Here is a 22,365-nt window from a genome sequence, read left to right on the forward strand (position 1 = left end):
TCTCTAGGGCCAGTATCTTGTTTTTCTCTATCCTGAATTCCCGTCAGGGTGCACCGTCAGGGCTACTGCAGTGGCTGATGGCTTTCCATCCTTTGTTTACTGAAATGAACTGTGACATTCTTTGCCTACATAGGCTATGGGAGGAAGTGTCCTAGAAGCTGGACAGCTCCATGGCAGAGGTGACGAGGGGCAGTGTTCCCATTCTGTGCTACACATGACTAGTCCCACTGTGTGCTCCTGGACCAAAAAAAGGAGGGCTCCATAATAAATACATTAGCACAACACTCTTTGCCCTCCATGGAGGTTCATGGTGCACAGCATCACACTAAGGCTCCTGAGAATTCCAGCAGGAAGGAAATCTGTTGAGCCCAGTCCTCCAAGTGCTCCTATGCATGGAATCCACCAGACACCCATGAACATTTTAGAACCAGCTGCAGTGAAAATGCAGTGAAAACTGCTGCCCTGGCTCGCTGTGCTGGGATGGCGCGGGGTTCTGAGAACACCCAGGCCCCAGATGCTTAACCACCTCTGTCTTTCAGGTATCCACGTGCAAGCACAGGTGAGCTTCACAGGAGCAGATCCTGCACACCTAGGACGTTTACAAAGCACATGGAAGATGTTTACTCAGAGCCTCTTTTCCAAAATGACATTCAGCAAATTAACCCTCCTTTTCCTGGATCCCGGGTCTCGGACTTGATGCCCCATGGTCGCAGGTCCCACGCCCCCAGATACTATATCGTTAATGAACGTGACTCTCACCAAAAAAACCGTTCAGCTTTCTGGCCCGAAAGACGCTTCAAGGTAGATGCTTTTGAGGACACAGTGGAGATGTACCCCAGGAACACACGACAGGGCGTGTCCCGGGCCTCCCGCCAGCCTCGCTCTCCACAGCTAAGTGAAGAAGAGGGCGAGGTTCTGAGGAGAGAGGTGTTCGAGCAGGCTTTCCACCCACGCTCCCTGACCGACCTCCACGGGGCTTCTCATTTTTATGTGGGCGAAAGTTTAGAAAGCCGGGCCCTGACCTCCGAGCCCCAGAGATGGACACATTACAAGTCTTGGAATGATGGTTTCGAGGGCCATCTTGACAGGCCGATGTACGTGCACAGAAAGCCACGCTCCCGGAATTTCCAGTACCCACAGCACCCTCTGAAGCCCAGAGTTAAGGCCAAGTTCGAGCCGTCCCTCACAGAATCCGACTCCATGTCAGCGGCGTCCAGCAGTGACCAGCAGAACAGCAGCGCTGACCAGTACCTCCAGGTCACCCGCAGCCACGGCAAGTTCCCGAGGTCCGCGGGCCAGCTCGGCAGGACGAAGGCCCTATCTCGGCAGGAGCTGACCGCGGATCTGCACGACCTGGTTTATTCAGACGTCTAGGGCCTTCTTCTGGAGTCCCGTTCGTAGAGATCAGAGTGCCATTAGAGTGCAGTGAGGTGTGACAGTGCACGGTCCCTCCCCTGCTGGAAACAGAGGTGAACACAGCCAGGAGCTGAGACCCCGGGGCCTTGCGCAGGCCGCTGGCCACGGCCCCAAGACTCACACGGCTACGACTCCCTGTTCTACACCAACCACATGCGAGTGGTCTGCGTCCAGCACCTTGGGCCCGTTAGGCCATCATTTCAAAAAACCTTAGTCTTTGACCTCCATTCAGGGTGATCACAAATCGTTGGCAAGCCAGACAGCTCATCTAGTTGTAGAAGCTTCACCCGAAGTGTGTGTGCTTGTCCTCAACCTCACAAGTGAACTGTATTGTGATGTTGTCTTTCAGCGAACAAAACTCAGCTCTCCCTGACAAGCACCCTGGAATGAGTGGGCCGCTCGTAAAGATTTCACAACGCTCAGTTGTTTCATATCAATAATCAGGTTAGTAATGTCAAGAGTAACTAAAATTTATTGAAAGCTTACCATACTGTTTATCCGGCTGTGTATCTGTATTAATTAGGACACCTGGGTTGGAGGCAACAAAATTCCCAAGGTTTCTTGGTTCCTTTAACTGGGAGGAGTGGGAATCAAGCTGGCTTCAGGCTCAGTTGGACCCAGGCGTCAACTATCTTCAGGATTCTGTCTTTTCAATCCTCAACTCTTTCTGTTTGTTGACCTTGTTTTTGCCTACTGCCCACAGGGTTCCCCCATGTGGTAGGTGGAGGAGGAGTGTACAGCCACAGAAAGTTCCATGTTGATGGCATCCAGGCAGTGAGCCCCAAGGAAAGAACCAGGGTTGTCCCCTCCCCACTTTTATCTTCACCCTCTTCCTTGCGCTTGGTCTCGGGCCGTGGCCGAGAACTCCCTGGGACATTGAAACGTATTTGGGAAAAGCCTGGCCCTGCTTCCAGACACCGGTAGCAGCACCTGCGTCTGTGTGAGAGCAGGGAGCCACTCCATCAGGATCAGAGACTCAGCAGGTCCTGCCGCATTCCTAAGAAAACCCGAGTCTCGCCAGTCCACGTCCAGGGCTGTGAGTATGTGTATCGCCTTTCAGTGAGCAACTCCAGCACTGAGTACTGGGCTGCACTTCAATGTAGAGAAATTTAAAAGAGGCAGAACAGCACAAGCGCCCGTGTCCCCACTGTGTCGGCAGCTGCTGAAGCTTTATTCCCATTTGGCCACTTTGCTATTACTATTAAAGGAGATGTTACAGCTGTCATCAAAATCTGCCCTAACCCCCAAACTTAGTTTCATTCCCCTCCTGCCACCAGGAGTTCAGCCTGGGTCCATTCAGCCAGCCGTGTATGTCGTATGCGTGCGTGTAAATATAGATGTATAAGATTCATCTACCGTACGTGAGGATGTCTTACTTAGGTAAATGCTGTCATGCTGCATGTATCATACATATTTTTGTTTTCGAGATCAGTTGAAGAAATATACAGATCCATCTCACAGCAGCTGTGTAGTATTTCATCATATGAATAAACGGTACCATATTGATCCATTTCTTACTGATGGACACTGAAGTCATTTCCACTTCTTTGCAGCTAAAAATAATGTTGCACTGAACATCTTTCACACAGCCTCTGCTGCCCGTGTGCTTGTGTCGACTTAGAAGCGGATACTGATCCTTTGAAAGGAGACCTCCCTGGCTCACGGGGGAGGAGCATGCTCAGCTTTCCTAGCTGATCCTTTATGAGTCTCCACTTGCCCAGACCCCACGCAGACTCCCTCTGCAGAGGATGGGGGGGCCATTTTTTTTCTTCCCAGCCTCCCCAGTACTTGATATTGCCGCACTATGTCATTTTTACCAACCTGATGAAAAAGATATATATGTTCCAAGTTGTTTGAGTTATTTTGCATTTGTTTGATTGGTAGCGTTTTCCCCTCTGTTGACTGGCCATTTGCATTTTTTCTTCTCTGAGTTGGTTGTCTATTCAGCATTTTTGGTCATTTTTCTGTTGACAGGAGCCATCGCCTCTAGCCTTTATCAAGTTTCAGCAGCAGAAAGCTCTATATCTGCACCATCAAAATGCCTTTGCATAACTGTGAGTTCACAATACTCCTTTAGCGTTTAGGAATAGTCCATGGCGGGGGTGGGGGGACCGGGAGATGATTCACGTCTGCCTGGGGCTCCGACTCACTGGGGACTTGTTCCACAAGATTATTAAAAATCTCCCCTAAAAATACCTATATAACAGACTCCTCTCAGGTCTCAGGGATCAGAACAGTTGGTGTCCATTAAATATGAAGAGTGAGTCCTCTTGATAAGGACAGTCTGATACGCATCTAAGGATGATTTCCTTGGTCGCTCCTTATCTTTCTGAATTCGTGAATGTCAGGCAACTTGGAGAAAAGTTTTCTATGCACCTCTGCAAGGTTAGCTCCCTTGTCTGAGGTACTATTCCTGTTTTCCTGCTACTCTGCATTTGTGTTTCTTTTCTCTTTAGGGTGTGTAGGTTACTTTGTGTGTGTGTGTGTGTGTGTGTGTGTGTGTGTGTGTGTGTTAATCTTTGCCCATTCCATTGTAAACACTGCACATCCTTATAGGAGATAAGAATCAGTAAAACATACGAGCAAACATGACCTTCAAGAATAGAAACTGGGTGTGGTGTGTGCCACAGCTGTGTCACTTGCTAGCTACGTGACCTTGGATACCCTACGTGGTCCTCAGTTTCTTAACCTATAAAATGGGGAGAGTTGTCTCTACTGCTGCCAAAAGATCGGCCCCCACCCCTGTGGAGCCGAACTGAAACTCAGAGACAGGGTCTTAGTGCGTAGAAGCAAAGAGGCAGCTTGATCGCTTTGCTGGGCAAAGGGGACTCACAGCAGGCTGGTGCCTTCAACACTGTGAGCCCTTCTTGGGGATGGGGCAGAGTGATTACATAGCCGTGGCTCAAACAATAAAGCATAACAATCAACAAAATTATTTTCTTCTCATAAGACTCAGTGGAGTCACAGTGTCTCCAGGTGACCAATTCAGTAGAGGCTAGTGGTTGTCGCTCTTTCGATCTCTTTATCTTGTAAGTGCCCGTGGCCTGGTCTTCTTGGTAATTCAAGCTATTTTGTAAGGTTACAGTCCCATGACCTCCCTGGAGAACAACTCAGAAAGCAACTATGATTATTGCTTTTGATTACTGGAATAAAGCAGAGACAATCAAATTAATAGCTTCATTTTAACAACGGGCCTGGAGCTGTGAATAGCAACCGGTCAGTCAGGTCAGCTGGCCAGTTTAAGAGCGAGCAGAAGAAGCAGCAGTCTGTTAGCCTAAGTGCGGCCATTTTATTAATTCTCCTTCACTGCCTCATGGCGTGCGTGGCGCTGTGAGGGTTAAACGGCACAGTACAGGGTAAGTGCATAGGACAGTGGGTGGCGAGCCGCACCTGCTGATGATCAGCTGTTGCTCAGTGAAGAATGAGTAAACACACACATGCTTGTCAAGTGTGCTCACCGAGCGCCTGCCGGAGCTAACGTAGGAAACACACATACAGTTCATCATCAGTGTCTCGGTAGAAAGCAAACACTCCATTTAGGAGCTTTTAGGATTGGAGCACTTGTGTAACCGGTCACAAGTTTGTACGCCCGACACACTAGGAGGTCGAACAAACCGAAAGGTCAGAGTTCGGAGCAGAGAAAAGTTTATTGCAGGGCCGAGCAAGGACGATGTGGTGGCTCATGCCCAAGAAAACCCTGAACTCCCCAGAGGGTTTCAGTAAAGGGCAGGTAAGGTGGGGGTAGCTCACAGGGTGCCTGATCAGCTGGTGAACAATTATCTGACTGGTCGATGGTGAGGTAACTGGGCTGTGAACACTATCAATCCGAGGCGCCCCAAGGTCTAGGGGCCACGTGTTCTGGATCATCAAATAGTTAATTTCTTCGATTTGGTGGCAGTTTCTAGCATCTGAAAAACTCAGGAAATATGCATGAGATACTGTTCTCTGAGTACTTCAGAAAGGAGCTTACAGCAGAGGATATGGGGGAGGGGGCTGTCCTAGGAAGTTCCCAGAAGGTCCTGCTTGGCTACCTTCAGACACTGGGGCTCCACCCCCTTGGTGGTCTGGCAATGGTGTGGGTTAGAAATCACTGGGCCCCATGCCTCATATACACCAATTTAAAATTCAGCTAGCATTTCAGTGAGGTCTACTCTGGACAACTGGGTGACTCAGAGGCCAGAGGACCCCTTGGGAGGGGCTCTGATGGATGGAATCTACAGCTGTCAGTCATTCCTTCTACCCTGTCAGTCTCACCTGGGCTTCAAGCAGCTTGCTAAATAGAGAGCCACCCCAGGCCCAGCCGAGCAGCTGTGTGGGCAGCTCCCACCCTCCACTGGCTCCATGCAGCTGCTCACCCTGCCCTGTCCCAGCTTCCAGAGGCAAAACAGAGCAGAGGCCTGCCCGCGGCTGTCCCCACCTCACCCACGCCCGCTGCCAGTGTACACAGGCCTCAGGGACAAACAGTCTGCTTCTCCAAATGTTTCATATATGCCCAGGACTTGCCATTTTCTGGCAGCAGAGATTAGTCTCTTACAGTGCTAGAAAACTTTTTAAACCCATGCTCCATTTGGATAAGCATAAAAATCTCTTGAAATGTCGATGTCTACCAAAAGTCACTTTCTACAGCAAGACTTACTTTCCCTCAGCTTTGTTTTCGTGGTGTTTTAACCCCAAACAAAATTCTAATAGGCTCCTGACTGAGAGGGTCTCGAGCTACAGCTTTACAGACACATTCTACATGGAATTTCTTAATGATGCTTTTTAAAGTTAAGGCCTACATGTTAGTAATTAATATATTAAACAGTATATGATGATATGAAATGAAAAAGAAATGTCCTTTGGCATTACCACCTACTGTTAACAGTTTATTCTATAATGTTTATACCTTTCTAGAAGGGACTATTCTAAGCATATACATATATAAACATGTACAGCATATATGTAGACATAAAAATAAAAACATATACAAGCACATCTCTAGTAATTTCTCTTTCCCGCCCAAGATTTATATGCATGATATATGATATGTATATTATCAATAGGATATTATGTATAAATGTTTACTGTATGCCAAGCAATTCTCGTTGCTGTTCCTTTACTAAACCCTTTAACCCATATGTCAACCCTACGAGTTAAGACTACCATTTTTCTCATTTTCCAAATGAGGTCGCAAAGGTCTGGAACAGTCTCTAACTTATCAAGTTCATAGATGGTAAGTGGCGATGCTGGGATTTTGAACCCCAGGCCATCTAACTTGAGCAGTGACCTTCTTGTCTACAGAACTATTGTCCTTCGATTTACATATTTTGAGTTTATATATTATGGATATCATTCCCTGTCAATGCACATATAAAACATTTTATTTGATGGGGTAAGAATTTAAATAATTTTAAGTAATTTTTAAAGTTAAGTTTGAAATACCATTAATTTGCTTCATAGAATGTGAATTGCTCTTGGTTAGACTAATTCACTGATAACAACTCATACTTCTAGTCGCCTGGGCTCTACTGGCATTTCTGATCTGTTCCAGCCCCACCTTCCTTCTTCGGTGCCACATTATTTTAACAGCTACATAACAATCCACTAGATGAATATCCTGTAACTTTGTTTAATCTATGGACAAATAATGGGTTGTTTCCAGTTGCAAAATCTATCTCATACATCTTTGTGCAGGAATTGCTGTTTCAAAAAACAAGCAAATTAAAATTTTCATATGTTATTTTGCCCTCAAACGATTACATAAATTTACACTCTCACCCACAGTGTATCTAAACAACTGTTTCTCCATACACCCACCACACTGGGAATTAAGAAGCCTCCTCAGCTTCGTCCCTCGGGTAGGTGTACAAAGTGCCCCCTTGTGTGGATTTGTAATTCCCTAACTGTGAGGGTGGTGCTGCATCCTTTCACATCTTTGTTAGCCAGGTTAATTTATTTTTCTGCCAAGTGCCTGTTCATATCTGACACATTCTTTTTGTCTGTTGGGTGGTTTGAAAATGCCTTAATGATTTGTAAGAGCACCTTGTACATTAAGAAAATTTACTGTTAGTTAAAACATGCTCCAATTTTTCCCCTCAGACTATAGTCTGACTTTTTTATAATATTTTGATGTGTTTAATTTTTTAAACGTGGTTAACGTAATGGTCTTTTCCTTTATAGCTCCTAGGAACCTTCACATGCACTCCTTCACTAGCCTTTTGCAACGGCACAGGGAGACATTATTATTGTCCCATTTCACCTACGAGCAAACAGGCTCAAAAAGGCTGAGTGACTTGCCCAAAACCACACAGTGAATCGTGGGTGAAACTGGGTCTAGAACTTGGACTCCCTCATTGTCCATCCGGGCTCCTTAACACCTTGGTAGCCCATCACATCCTCCAAGAAGAGTTTTCAAGTGGTCATTTTCTTTACACTATTTTCTTCGAACCTTTAAATGAAACAATAAGGGCACAACACAGAAAATACAAACAGATCTCAGTGTTTGATCTTTTCAAATATTTAGTTGGTTACAGCACTGAAGAGGAGGAAAGGAGGCTGGGGGAATGTGACCCCACTCAGTCCTCCAGGTAGAGGCCACCCAGGTGCACAGAACTCCCTGACCTCGTACCTAGAGCCCAGCTCTCTTCCAGATGCCAGCGCATCTCACTGTCTCCTGCACACCGCTTAGAGGTCTTGCAGGCACCTCCAGCTAGATACACCCAGACTGAACTCCTACTGTTCCCCCTCGAGCCTGTTTCAGGCCCATCTCAGCTAAGCTACCGGTGGCTCAAGACAGAAGGTGGGAGTCATGATGCTTCCTCCTTCTGCATCCTCCCGCATCTGTCACAGAAATCTCTATATTTCATCTTCCAAACACTCTACAAGGGGTCCTCTTCTCTCCACCTCCACCGCCTACTCCCTGCTCCAGGTCACCACCACCTTTCCCATTATCACTGCAGCTTCCTAAGTGACCTCCCAGGCTCCAGCGCACTCCCTCCTCCACCCCTGCAAGAGCCGCCCTGGAAGGGCATTTCTGATGCAAATTTCACCATCGCCCCGCTAGGCTGAAAGCCTCTGAGCATTGAAGACAAAAGTCCACGCCCCTTACACAAGCCTACGCCGCGGTCCGTGACGTGGCCCAGCCCACTGGGCTCTCCACCGCGGGCCCTGTAGAGCCTGGGAGCTCCAAGGTCCCGCCCAGAGCCAGGACCGGCGGGGGGCGGATCCCGCAGAACTTTGCCCGCGGCGCCCGGGACTCGCCGGGGCGGCGCGCGCCCTGCGCTGGGGAGGGGTCGGGCGATCTCCGGCTCTGCCAATCTCAGAGCGGGGCGGGACCCGTCCGACGGCCTGGACCAAACCGAGGGCGGGGGCGGGGCTCCGGGCTCGGCTCCGGGTCCCTGCTTTCCGGCTTCCCCGATCCTAGTCCCCGGCCTCCGCCACCGCTCACCACACCGGCGACCCCGGAGCCTCGTGCAGCTTTCGGCGCAATGGACCCGGCGCTGGCCGCACAGATAAGCGAGGCGGTGGCGGAGAAGATGCTTCAGTACCGGCGAGACAAGTCAGGCTGGAAGATTTGCCGGGAAGGCGTGAGTGAGGAGCTGGGCGGGAAGGGGTCGAGGGGCCTTTGCTCCTTGGGGCCGGGGTCCCAGAAACCCCCAGGCTCCTCCTCTCCCAGAGGTTTTCTGCACTCCAGTCCCCCAGGGCTGGATTGTGGAGGAGACTCCACTGGCGATTGTTTACTTTAAAAAGATATATCGGGCCTGTTGTGTGCACAGTGACCCCGGGAGGTAAGTATCTGTCCCTTTCATTCAAAGATTTGGCCAAGGTCACCTGGCTGGAGCCAGAATTACCGGGCTCCAAAGCATTTACTCGTTCCTCGGGGCGTGAGCCCCTCTCTGAGTTCCCTGGCCAGGGGATATGCTGCTCACCAGACGCTTGGGGTTTTTAACCAGCAGACCTAAACTGCTCGAGGAAACAAGACGCGTGGTAGCTTTTAAGGTGGTTTGAAAACTCGCCAGTGCTCCTAGAGTCAGCCACTTCAGACCCCTTTGCCCACCACGTGCTCCTGCAGGGCAGCTTTATCCAGGACTGGCCCCGACTCTGCCGCATATCAGGTGGGTCACCTTGGAGAGTCGCATCTGGAGACTCGACTTCTCTTCCAAAGAACAGGGGTCGGGCCACGTGATCTTCCAGGGCCCTTCCAGCGCTAAAAGTCTGCGATTCTGTGCCTTTTGACAGAACGGAGTTTCAGTTTCCTGGAGGCCGTCTGTGGAGTTTCCAGGGAACCTGTAAGTGCATGTCTTGTTCGAAGCTTGTCAGGTGCCCCACCTTTCCTGATGTTTCTGTGGGTTTTCTTCCTGAGACGCTAATCGGCCCTAGCACCTGGAATCAACTTGCCAGTTATCTTCCAGAAAAGCTTCCGTGTTTAGCTAAATCGTTTCCTCGAACTGTATTCTTGTGAAAGCTTTCCTTCTGTCCATTTCTGCCAGCCTGAGGGGAGGTGGGCTGGTACACTTCAGCCCCTTCTCTGCAAGGCTGTCTGGAAGAGCGATGACAGACGTGGCTTCTAGTCCTTGTATGCAAGCCCAGGATTAACAAACTTGATTGATGCCTTGGGTCACATTCCTCTTTTGTGCTCCAGGTACCGGGGAGAAGGCATCGTGAATGGGACACCAGAGCAGGTGTGGGACTGCGTGAAGCCATTGGCTGGGACCCTCCGAGATAAATGGGATGAGAATGTGGCCGGTTTTGAAATTATCGAAAGCATCACTGATGTAAGTCTTTCCGAGCACTGTTATTCTTAGACAGTAACCTGACTCTGTCCCCTCTACAGGGGGTCAGTGACACCTTTAGGCAAAGGGGGTACACGGCAAGCCCCCAGCACCCAGCAGGCACAAGCCGCCCACTGCTTGACACTCGAGCCCAGCCTCAGCCCAGGTACAGGTAGGAAGCAGTGAGGCTTAGAGGGGTAGAGGTGCCCGCGACACAGCTGAGAGAACATCGCAGCAGCTGATGAAGGCAGGAGTGCAGAGTGAGTGTGAACTCGGGGTGCACTCTGAGCATGCCGCAATGCCTGGATTGGATGCATCAGCACAAGTTTGAAATACTGTCCCTTGACAGGATGCGACCATGGTAATGAACTGAGTCCTGGCCAGAGAGTCAGGCTTCTGTGCCGCTGTGGGGCTGTGCCAGGGGGCAGCCTCTACATGACAGCTTCTCCGTTGGTAAAAATGTGTGGTGGCTGGTCTGGTGCTGCCCAGCAGAGCTTTCTGCGGTGATGGGAATATGCTACCACAGCGCTGTTTAGTACAGTAGCCCTGGGCCCGCCGTGGCCACAGAGCATTTGAAAGGTGCCTAGTTTGAAGAAATAAATTGTTAATTTTATTTAAGTATCATGACTCTCCATGTAATCTTAAATAGCCACGCGGAACTGGTGGCAACCATAATGGACAGCACAGATCTAGATGGTCCTGTCCTGGGATCCCCTGTACTGTTAAGAATCCACCTCATTTTGCTTAGAGGAGTTGAGGGGGAAAAAAAGAGAGAGACGTAGCCAAAATGAATTAAAAAGTTGCCTTGGGGAAATGTTGCTGGCCTATTTTTTTTTTTTTGATTCTGTTGATTTTTGTAAGTTCAGACAATTTGCTGGCCTTTTTGATTTGAACATTTTCTTGATTTTGGCATCCATGGATACGACACCCTCCTGGGCGTTTCCATAGATGGTGTTGTGAAACCTCAAGCCAGAGTTCTTTGCTGGCCGGTCACTCAGCAGGACCCAGGTGTTTTTAGCCTTGACCAAGAACTCACATTTCAGTTCGTTATCACAAGAGTTTATGTCAGTGTTTCTTGAAGGGCGGGGCAAATAATGTGGGGGCACAAGGCGATAGTAGGTCTTTAACAGTCAAACTGGAATGGCATCTCACGCAGTGAGGTCAGCCCACTTCAGTTCTCCTTCAGCCTCCCTGATAACGTGAAGGGGAACGTCTCAGTCAGGTGCTCGTGTGCCTTTGACACCTGTTTAACCCTTGCCGATCTCCTTTATCACAGAACAGACAGCTGGCCTTAGGCTCAGAATTAGAATTTAAATCCAACCATCCCTTGTATATATATTTTGCAATTGCCTTTTATTTATGCCAAACGATACTTATTTTTTCATTTTCAGTTGTTAAATAGCTTCCTTTTAAAAATAAACCTAAGTTTTAAAAAGTAAGCACATTTAGATAAAAATATTAAGTGAATAATAGGATAGGTGCTACCAGAGATAGAGATAGGGAAAAAATTGTGACAGTAGTAAATAAATAATGATACACAAATGCTTGAAGTTAAGGAAACACGAGTTCATGTCCTTCAAAACATAATAGAATTGTAATGACAGAATGCCCGTATATAGAATTTTCTTTCTGAAGATAAAAGTGGCTGCATTTTTTTAGTGTGTTTAGATACTCTATCTTCGCACAGTGAGTGGTAGGACACGAGAAAAAATGAAAGGCCTAGGAAATTACAGGGAAAATCTTAAGCTGCCGTAATAATGATTAAAATGCTAAGTGCTGCCATTTATCGAGTCCTTTTATACTCTGCCACGTGCTCAGAGCATTTCAGCTGAATCCCTGCGAGAAGGACACAGTTTCACAGAAGTAAAGAGATGCACCCAAGTTCACCCAGGTAACAAGTGGCAGAGCCGGCTGATGGCTCCTGACCTCTTAGTCACCCCCGGGTCCTGCTAACCTGATCCCCTGGCAATGTGTTTTCCTCACTGTTCCTGTGTAACCACCTAACCACTGCCCTTTCCCGAGCCTGCTAGGGTCATGGATCACCTGTGCTGAATTCTACTTCTGTGCACACTGTGGAATTTGGTCGGTGATGCTGCCAGGGTCCCTCTCCTCTGAGCACCCTGGTCATCCCTTGGGGAGCATGCCTGCTTCCCTGTCTGGCTGGGGCCGCTGAACCAAGCTGCACAGAACCCTCCATCCCTGGCACCCACTTCCCTGAAGGCGGAGCCCATGTTAGCAGGAAGCAGTGACTCCCCCTCCCTGCACCGCCCCACCCCCGCCATACCCTGTCTGACCCCTCAGTCCTCCAGTGCAATGGTCATCAGACTTTTTGCTTGCATACCTCCAACAGATTTTTGAGAAATTATGTGTCATCCCCACACATCTAGCTGACATCTAACACTTAATTGACATCTAAAATTTTCATCATAAATTACAAAGCATGTCATTTCTAATGTGTGATAAATTTGACAATTTTGAACCAATGACATCATTCTTTTAGACATATTGAAATAAGATAAATTTGTATTTATCACCAGCCATTTTAAAAAGACAAATTTTCCTTACTCAGAAATTTTATATCGTTTTTTTCCTTGAACTCAAAAATATTTTTTTCCCTTTTTGGAAATAATATGATTTTTTGTTATTTATTTATTTATTTATTTATTTATTTATTTATTTATTTATTTTACTTTTTTTATTGAGTTATAGTCATTTTACATTGTTGTGTCAAATTCCAGTGTAGAGCACAATTTTTCAGTTATACATGAATATACATACATACATACACATATTCATTCTTACATTTTTTTTTCGCTGTGACCTACATCCTTGAACTCAAGTTTCTATCTCATGTATCCTCCTGAATTTTATCCTAATAGATTTATTCTTGAAAGTCATCATCCTACATCATAAATATATATATAAACTGAAATTAAAATTTTTTAAAAATGTACTGCCTGTGACCATCAGGCTCTAAAGTGTTGAAAAAAATCTGAATTGACATATGATTGTAATTTATTAAAATAATATGACTATATTACAACTATTGAAGGACCGTTCAACATAAAAAGTAAAATAGTGTCCATCTCTAATGAGGTGAATGGGAGGTCTTTGTTCTAATTAATTCATGTGACCATGAAAAGATACAACATTGCTAGAAAGACTCAGCCTTCAATAGACGTTAACTGCAAAAAGAAAAGAGAACACAGGCTGCTGGTAGGCTCAGGTTTCTGAAAAGCAGAGAAGCAGCAACCAAGTGGTAGCTTTTTGTCATTTAGTGAAACAATGAAAATGCAGAGAAAGGGCCCTTCCTTGCAGATTGGCATTTAACAGGATGATTTTGACAAATCTCAAATATTGTAAGGTAGATCATGGACAGATGGACAGGTGGATGGAAGGATGGGTGGATGGAGGGGAGACAGCCACGTTACAAGTTTATTGCATTTGTAACACGTGCTGCCGCCTTCCGCCGTTCTCACCCGTGTCCTCTTCATCGTGTTCTCCAGACACTGTCTTTGGGATTGATGAATTTGTAACAGCAGTCAGGAGTGGAGGCTCTATAGTTTTTTTGGTTTTTTTTAAAGTCTCGTCACTTCTGCCATTCCTACTACAAAATATCGGAATTCGGAAAAGGCAGAATTACCTTGTCTCTAGCAGCACGCATTGGCCTTTAAAAAGAATATGCTGTAGGAGATGGGGAAACAGGAGACTCCAACTCCCATGTGCAGAGCCGTGGTTAGACACTGAAATCAGCATCGGCAGGTGTCCCTCTGGCCCCTGGGGCCCTTTCACCCCAGGGCAGTGCGTGACTGGAAGATCCCAGGTAGGCGGGGTAGGGGGCACCTTTCGGCAAGTGGGAAAGGAAAGCCAGCGCGAAGGCGCAGCCCGTTCTCAGGCCGGTTATTTTAGGAAGAAGGACCCAGGGAGGTTGAGGCGTCTGGAAACCGATTCCCGGGGCGCCTACTGGAAGGTCCTCAATCTCATGCTCACCTGGAAGACTCAGACCCTGAGGTCAGAGGCTTCTCAACAACACACGGTGCCCTGAATCTAAACACTGAGAGGGCAGAGACACAGGGGGAGCGATCTTCTCCAGTCCCGCCAGCGCTCTCAAGGCTCCCGTCCTTGGGCCTGACCTGAACTTGTGACCTTGAAAGGGCGGGGTCCTGCTGGTGGAGCGGAATAGTGGGGTGAAACATGGGGTGGGTTTGGAGGGCCCTTGGCTTGTAAAGTGGGAGAATGGACTTGGTGGGATACCCTGAGCCTGGGTGAAACTCAAAGGATGCTCCCTCCTGGGGCTGGAACCACGGGAAACCAGAAACACACATTTAAGGAGGCACTGCCATCAGGGATAGGCAGGTGCAGGGTCAGCCTTAGAAAGGAATGGCCTCTCGCCTCATCCTAGTCCCTGTTCAAGTCTCATCACCCCCATGAGCTTTGTGGTGAATTCTTTCTCCAAGCCTCAGTTTCCTCACCTGTCAAATGGATTAATGATACCTATTTCTCAGAGTTGTGAGTGACCACTGAGTGCTTTGTCCAGCCAGCTGAGCTAGATGCTCAGTCAGTGACAACTCTAGGACCTCTTGGGGAATAAGCTCAGAGGGGCCCTGATCAGCCCTGGGCAGCCCGGGTCACAACCCTAGATTTTACAAATTGGGTGTATTCTCGTGCCCCTTGGCACTTCAGGGGAGCTCACCCTGGACCCTGCAGGTCACAGCGCCACCCTGCTCTGCCATCAGTGCTATTCCCATTTTCCAGACCCTGGGGTGTGGGAAGGGGTTGATGAGCTCAGAGCAGACTCAGGGCGGGAGGCACTGGCTGACCCTCAGAGGCAGCTGGACTCCCCTTTGCTGTGACAGACACTGTGCATCTGCCGAACGACCACCCCCTCGGCCGCCATGAAGCTCATTTCTCCCAGAGACTTCGTGGACCTGGCGCTGGCCAAGAAGTATGAGGATGGGACCATCAGTTCCAATGGTGAGTGACGGCGGGGCTGCTGCCCAGCCTTCGTGGGACGCCGGGCTCTTTCTCCTCCACACCCGCCTGGGACCTCAAGGAGAGCCGCCCAGCTGGATGTCACCGGCAAGCTCACAGCCTGGGCCCCTGTATCTGTGTGTGCCATGGAGGTCTGGGATGGGAGAGCCCACGCCCTAGTCATTGGAGTTGTGATTCGCCCCAGTCATCTGAGTTGTGAATCACAGATTTGGTCCGCACCCCTGATCATCCCTGCTGAGGCTCAGGGTTTGTGCCCAAGACACGCGGGGTCGTTTGGCTTCATGGGGCCCCAGGGTGCAGTGATTCCTGGGATCCACAGCGTGCCCTCCCGGGAGGGCTGTGGGGCTGTCGCCTCCCCCCTTCCCAGCGAGGAGCAGAGTTCCTGCCGCCGCCGCAGTTTGTGTCCCCGCCTTCTGAAAGCTTCGGCCCCTGCTGCTCCTCGGAGTCTTCCCCACAGGGGGAGGCGGTGGGCGCATCCATACGTCTGTGGCTGCGGTTTGAGACAAGGGGGACCCTCGTCCTCCCACGCCCAAGCCTTACAATCTGAAACATTCTCTTCTCTATATTCTGGCAGGCTTGGGAGAGCTGTAAACATGAGCGCATGTATGTGTGAGTGTGAGTGTGTGCGTGTGTGTGTGTGTGTGTGTGTGTCAGGGACAGTGGAGGGTGGGGCGGTAAGAAGAGCTCAGGGCCAAGTAGCAGGGTCACCTGCTGACAGGCTCCGGGTGAGTGGTCTGCACGCACAGGGGGTGCCCGGGAAGGCCCTTCAGTGGTCGTGGCCAGACTGTCTGAACTCGTAGCTTACTGACCATCTTGCTCTGTCCTCCAGCCACCCATGTGGAGTATTCATCCTGTCCCCCGAGGCCGGGTTATGTGAGAGGATTTAACCATCCTTGTGGCTGCTTCTGCGAGCCTCTGCCAGGGTAAGGATCACCTCCCGGACTGAATTACGTGCCCAGACTTACCTGACTGTGGCTTAACTGAGGACATTCTGTTCAGTGGGCACCTGAACTGTGATTCACAATAGTAAGACTGCCTCCCAGTCCTGTCGGCCTTGACATTACAGAGCCCCACACGTCCTCGTCAGAGACGTAGGACACCAGAGTTCTAGGCGCCGGGGAAAGAAGGGTGGGGAGGCGACGTTTTTGATGCAAGGAATCCTCCCTCCAGGCCCAAGCAAGCTGGGCAGTTGTCATGGTCCCATTTAGCAGAGGAGGAAACTGAGGCTCGGCGAGGTTGAGTGGTCTGTGCAGGGTCACCGGCTGGCGGTGCAGGGCCTGACTGCCCAGCCTCTGCCTCTGAGAGCTTTGCTGTCCCCACCCCGTACCCCACGTGGTGCTTGTCTCCCCTCAACGAGGAACGGGGTGGAGGTGCTTGGGGCTGAAGGGCGGTTCAGAGAGCAAACCAGGAGTCGGCCCCAGACCTAAGTTCAGGTTTTTACCAGGAGCCTTCTGTGGGGTAACCACCTGAAGGTCACTAGTTTATCCTGGGAGCCAGCCAGGTTGACATGGAAAGAAACTGTGCCTGAGGGTGTGTCCCTGTCACCCCGCAGTCCATGAGCAGACACCGGGAGGGGTAAGTCTGTGCTGTCGCCACACCAGCCTGGGAGTAGGGCCATGGTGCTGTAGCATTTTACTTAAAACTCACATCCACACCTCCGTGTAACGCTTTTGCTAAGCCGGCTTCCAAACATCTTGTGGAAGACTTATATTAAACACAGCAAAGCTTTTGAGTTTGAAAATAATAGCACGGCTGCAGTCCAACACAGTTCCCCTTAACACACACACACACACACACACACACACACACACACACACACAAATTTTCAGAATAAGAGGCAGAGCCCTTTCTCCATGGCCACATTCTTTTAGGAGAATGCACAGTATGATGAGGATTGTCATGCCTCATGGCAGATAGCAATGGTGACTGCTCGGACTTCGTAGCTGGGGCGGTTGGAGCCAGAAAGGTCCCACAAAGCCCAGATGAAGTGAAGGTTTTCACCCAGCTTGATTGAAGCCTTTTATGTTCCCAGTAACGCTGTCTGCCGAAGTCGGCCACATGCAGGGTTAGTCTCCTGAGCGGGGGGATTAACTCATTTTTATTCTTACAACAACCCTAAGGTACTGTTATTACCGTCAGTTTTTATCTAAGGACTCTGGGGCACAGAGAGGTTATGTAATTTACCCAAGATCACACAGCCAGGAAGTGAGAGAGCTACAATTTAAACCCAGGCATCTGACTCCAAAGTCTAGCCTCTTAATCTCAGTATTGACCCCCTCAAAACAGACAAGCCCTCTTGGAGTTGAGATTCTAGTGCGAGCAGGGTAGACAGACGAAACTCAAGCACAGTAACTCTCAGATGTACAGGCATGTCATTATCAGATGTTAAGTGCTTTGGAGAAAATTTAGACCAGATAAAGACGCCAGGGAAGGGTGGGGGAGTGCGGCATCCGGGGGTCATCAAAGTCCTCCCTGATCAGGCATTTGAGCGAAGCACAATGTGGGGAGCCTTGGGGATGTGGTAGAGGGTAGAGGGGGTGTTCCTGGCAGAGGGGTGAGCAGTACAAAGTCCCTGAGGTGGGGGCAGAGGAGGGGCATTTAGAGGTCACAGCACAGAGGCCATGGTGCTAAATTGCAGTGATCTGGTCAGCAGGGTAGGAGGGCCCACACCTCGGAGGGCCGCATGGGCCGCAGTGAGGACGTGTGCGCTCTCCTTTGAGTCAGCCCATGGTGAGGACCAGGAAGCCAGAGGAGAGTTTTGAGCAGGATGTGCTCTGAGCTGGCTTTCCAGTGCTGTGATGCACCTGGAGTGCATGAGGTCGTGAGCAAGTGACAGAGGTGACTGAGCTCAGGGTGGCTGCAGGGGACGGGAGAGGTGTGGATTCTGGTTGTCCTCCGGACTGGGGGGGTCCGTGTCAGAGCAGAGGCAGGAGAGCCATGTCATCTGTGGAGCCCTGCGCATCTGCGTTAGTCCTTATGACAGACCGGTGGTGGCCGCCCTTCCCTATCCCAGCCTCCTCTGTGAGAAGGACGGGGCGGCTCCAACCCCTCTCTAAGCCCCCCTCTGCCTGCTCTGTTAATGATGTACAAGCAAGAACCGCTGTTCGCCGTGGCCGTGGCACTCTGCAAGGTACCAGGTTTGCCTCTTCCACCCTGCACATCACATACTTACCTCCTACCAAGCCCCGTCCTCACCCGGAGGAAAACATGGATGCTGAGCAAAATTTCTCCCTCGCCTGTCCGTGCTTCCAGACCAAAGAGGACACTGCTGAGAGATGAGGGTCTGAGGTAGCGTGGGGGAGGAGGAGCAGAGAGAAGACAGGGTCCCAGCAAAGGTGGAGGGGCTGCGGGTTGGTGAGTAAGGAATAGAGTCCGGTGGTGCAGAGGCGCTGAGATGTCAGGGAGTCTCTGAACCCCAGACTTGGGGCTTTGTGCAGAGACTGCACGAACAGAGGAGAAGAGCCACCGCCCAGGGCAGCAGGTGCCGTCCTGCGTGGTTGTTCATCTGCTGGCCCCGCCCCCGTCTGTGCATCTGGGAGGGAGGGCGGGGCTCTCCACTTCTCAGCCCTTGACCCTCCATCATGTCAGGAAATGTTCCGTGGGCAGGTGCAACGCTCCGTGGGGTTCCAGATGAGACTCTGATGCTGTTGATGGCACCATTCAATCAAATGCCAAATGGTCTCCAAGGCCTGGCCTTCGGGAAGGGAAGTTGTGACAGTGTAAACCTCCTGTCCCTGCCAAGTTTGGTCCCTTCTCCTCCCATACGTGCCCCTCACTGAATCTGACTCTGGCTGGTGGGTCTCACCCCCCTCGTGGCCCTGAGCATGAGGCCATCACATTTGCAGCCTGGGGAGGTCCACTGAGTTGCTGGGTTTGGTTTCAGGACCCTGCCTCTCGACTTCCAGCCCAGGTTGGTGCCCTGCTCCCTCTGAGCTTTGCCACCACCTTCACGTGTGCCCAAGTTCTTGGTCCAGTTCTAAGTCAGCGGTTCTCCAGTTTTTTGACCTAAGCCTTCATTGTCCTCTATTATTCAGGGCATCAAAGGGCTTTTGTTCAGGTGGAGTATATCAATATTTACTATATTTGAAATTGAAATGGGGACTTTTAAAATATTTATTTTAGAAGAACAATAATACGTTGATTATATGTTAGCAAATTTTTTATTTAAAAACCCTATTTTTTCAAAAGGAAAAAATAGTGAAGAGTGGCCTTGGGGATATGGATTTTTGGAAATCTCTTTAATGTCAGGTTTCATAGAAGCTCTACCTGCTCCTGCATTCAGTCTGTTGTTATATCATACATCATGTAGCCTCTGGAAACCCCCACCTGAAGCTGTTGGCAGCTCTAGTCAAATCAAATGCTAAATGGCCCCCATAAAGCCTCTGCCTTCATTGTCCTGGCCATTGGGAAGTTTGTGAGAGTGAAGTCCACTCTAAGGGAATGGAAGGAAAAAGACATCATATCTGAGTGCTGTGATGCAAATAGCTTTGACCTTGCAGACCCCTCCAAAGGGTGTCAGGAACCCCCAGGAGCTCCCAGGCCATTTGCCCTTAATGGATGGAGGGCAGCCTCATGTCTGTCCCCCTGTACCAGGACCCCGCACAGAGTGAGTTCTCCGAAAGCCTTTGCCAAATGAATCAGGCACGGGGAGCTAATGACCATCCTGGGCTGGAAGTGGGGGCTCCTCCTCGCTTGACGGCCTGGCAGGGCCGTGGAAGCATCCATGAGAGGGTGTGCTCACATCCTGAGGAGGAGCAGGTCCAGAGGGGGCCCCGGGGCAGTGAACCAAGTCCCTGTGTCTGGGCCATTTCCCTGGGCCGGCCGCTCCCCGCCTGCCCTGATGCTCAGCCCAGCCCGGTCTCCCTGCTCCAGGCATGTAACAGCCCTGCCTTTGCTTTCACAGGGAGCCCCACAAGACCAGTGTGGTCGCGTTCTTCCAGACCGACCTCAGCGGCTACCTCCCGCAGGGCGTGGTGGACTCCTTCTTCCCCCGCAGCATGGCCGGCTTCTACGCCAACCTTCAGAAGGCAGTGAAGAAATTCTACGGCTGACATCCTGGCCTGCTGGCAGAGAACTGGCATGACTCTCGTGGAGCTGCAGTTACCAGGACACTGGAATGCCTTCGAGAATTGTGTTTGTCCCTTGAAACCCGCTGACGGACAGCTCTCCTGGAGCATCAGCCAAGGGCGGCCCTGGCCCTTCCTGCTCCTCCTTCTACTTGGCTCCACCTGGGAGGAGCTTCTGCCATTTTCCAAACACACCTCTTCCAGCCCCCAGGCACCAGACAGGGACTCTGTCCTGGTTCTGTGTGATGCACTCGGATCCACAGCCTTCTGTGCCAGTCACTCTCGGAGACCTCATTTCCCCGTTTGTCCAAAAGAATCACCATAGTTAATGAAAACCTGGCTCGGCTCCTTTGGAGCATCCCGAGCTCGCTCAGTCCTGGGCTGCAGATCCCTGGGTGTGCCTTTCTGGTAGCACCATGCCAGATTTCCCCCTTAAAAAGATGTCAACTTGGAAAATGATGTTTAAAAAAATGATACAAGCATTCAGGAAAAATACTTTCGATACTCCATGAATTGTCTCTTCCATTCATTTTCCTCTCTTTTCTTCCCCCGTACAAGTTTCAGGCACCTGGCGAAACCAGGCAGCTTGAATCTGCCCCAGGCAGCACTCTGGAATGCTTACACGTGGAAGTCAGAGGAGAGCCTCCTCTCCGTGGACATTTGCCTTTTCTTGTCCTCTGTTATAGAAGATGGAGCAGGGGTCCTCTGGCCTCCAGGCCCTGGCCAGGCTGTACTGCTGTCAGCAGGAAGGAAGGAGAGCAGACCCTGCCGCCGCCGCCCCCAGCCTGTTAATCTGGGCCAAACTGCAGAAGAAAGGACTCGCCTCCATCATTTGCCATCTGGACAACTTGCCTACTATCTCCGAGTCTCAGTGCCCTCATCTGTACAATGGGACAATTCCAAGCTCTGGAGACACTGCTGTGATTACTAAAGACAGTGTCCGTTTGGCACCATCACAGGGCTTGGCACGTGGCAGGCGAGGGGTAGCCATTTGTTACCCTCTCCTCCCTGGGCCGGTCTGCTCGCTGGCACAGCTGAGCACACATGGAGTGTCTCCTGTACTCCTCTCTGCTTACTTGCTCTGCCACTTGTACCACCCCTGCTAGGAGCACCTTTCCAACCCAACCAACCAAAAACAGGTTTGCAAATGTTTCATATAATAGACTGTACTTTCCAAAACTAGCCCCAGCAATCTTCCCCCTCCGCTTAAAGCGAGGCAGGCCTGGGCCAGCTCTGACTGACAGAGTATGGCAGAAGTGATGCTGTTCAACCTTGGCGGCAAGGTCAAAAAAGGATGCAGCTCCTGCCCGGCTCTCGCACTCTCTGGGGACACCCAGCCACCATGCTGAGGAAGCCCAGGCCACAGAGGGAGGCCAACGGTAAGTGTCCGGGCCAACAGCTCCAGCGGAGTTCCCAGCCCACAGCCAACATCAGGGGCCGCAGGTCTGGGTGAACTGACCCTTCTGGGAGTTCCAGCCCCCCCACCCCAGCCTGTGAGTTGCTCCAGCTGATGCCAGGTGGAGCAGGATGAGTTACACCCTCCAAGCCAGCCTACATGGCAGATTCATGAGGAAAACAAAGGTTGCTGTTTGGGGTGGTTCATTACAGTTATAGTACTTGGAAAATCTGCAAAGCCAGACACGGATTTCATACCGAATCGTAATATACCCATTTTATTTACAGCACCACAATATTACCATTCAGCTCTCTCTATACACAGTCTATAGTCTGTATCAGCACCCGGTGTGACTCTGCCCTAACTTGGGACAACCCTCTTGCTGGGTGGCGTCCCGGAAGGTCCAGACCTGGGCAGCAGCCCCCAGGAAGCACACCCGTGCTCTCCCCCAGGGGGTGGGGGCTGGCAGTGACCCTGAGAATTAGTGGTTGTGGGGGGCTGCGCGCTCTCGGCTTTGGCGTCAGCACTGGTGTCCGGCCTAGGGGTCTCCGGTAGGCGTGGGCCCCTGGGACTGGAGACTCTTCCTCCTGATGACGATCGTGACAGGTCCATCAGGCAACGCCTTGATGACGTTCCAGGCTTCAAACCGTGTGAGGCCCTGCACGGCGGTGCCGGCCAAGTGTAAGATTTCATCTCCCGGCTGGACCGTCTCACTCTGTTCTGAGGCCGACCCTGAGAGGGGAGA

The 22,365-nt window shown here is 50.5% G+C and overlaps 3 protein-coding genes across 4 annotated transcripts in view; 2 read left to right on the forward strand and 1 right to left on the reverse strand.

Annotated features, from left to right (window-relative positions):
- Positions 1 to 2,926, forward strand: part of TMC3 (transmembrane channel like 3) — a 35,735-nt gene extending 32,809 nt beyond the window's left edge. Inside the window, exon 22 of the mRNA XM_006208806.3 lies at positions 540 to 2,926. Coding sequence (XP_006208868.1) covers positions 540 to 1,374 — 835 coding nt within the window. The 3' untranslated portion in view covers positions 1,375 to 2,926. The remainder of the gene's footprint in view (positions 1 to 539) is intronic.
- Positions 2,927 to 8,648: 5,722 nt separating this feature from the next.
- STARD5 (StAR related lipid transfer domain containing 5) lies at positions 8,649 to 22,038 on the forward strand. The gene is made up of 6 exons (XM_006208805.4): positions 8,649 to 8,981; positions 9,634 to 9,683; positions 10,037 to 10,169; positions 15,023 to 15,140; positions 15,988 to 16,081; positions 20,062 to 22,038. Exons 1-6 carry the CDS (start codon positions 8,883 to 8,885, stop codon positions 20,207 to 20,209), a joined length of 642 nt encoding a protein of 213 aa, XP_006208867.1. The 5' UTR covers positions 8,649 to 8,882; the 3' UTR covers positions 20,210 to 22,038.
- Positions 21,882 to 22,365, reverse strand: part of IL16 (interleukin 16) — a 116,058-nt gene continuing 115,574 nt past the window's right edge. For both annotated transcript variants that reach the window (XM_006208804.4, XM_015243185.3), the window contains exon 20: positions 21,882 to 22,352. In XM_006208804.4, coding sequence (XP_006208866.4) covers positions 22,159 to 22,352 — 194 coding nt within the window. In that variant the 3' untranslated portion in view covers positions 21,882 to 22,158. The remainder of the gene's footprint in view (positions 22,353 to 22,365) is intronic.

Source organism: Vicugna pacos, chromosome 27 (assembly GCF_048564905.1).
Source record: "Vicugna pacos chromosome 27, VicPac4, whole genome shotgun sequence".
Lineage (NCBI taxonomy): Eukaryota > Metazoa > Chordata > Mammalia > Artiodactyla > Camelidae > Vicugna > Vicugna pacos.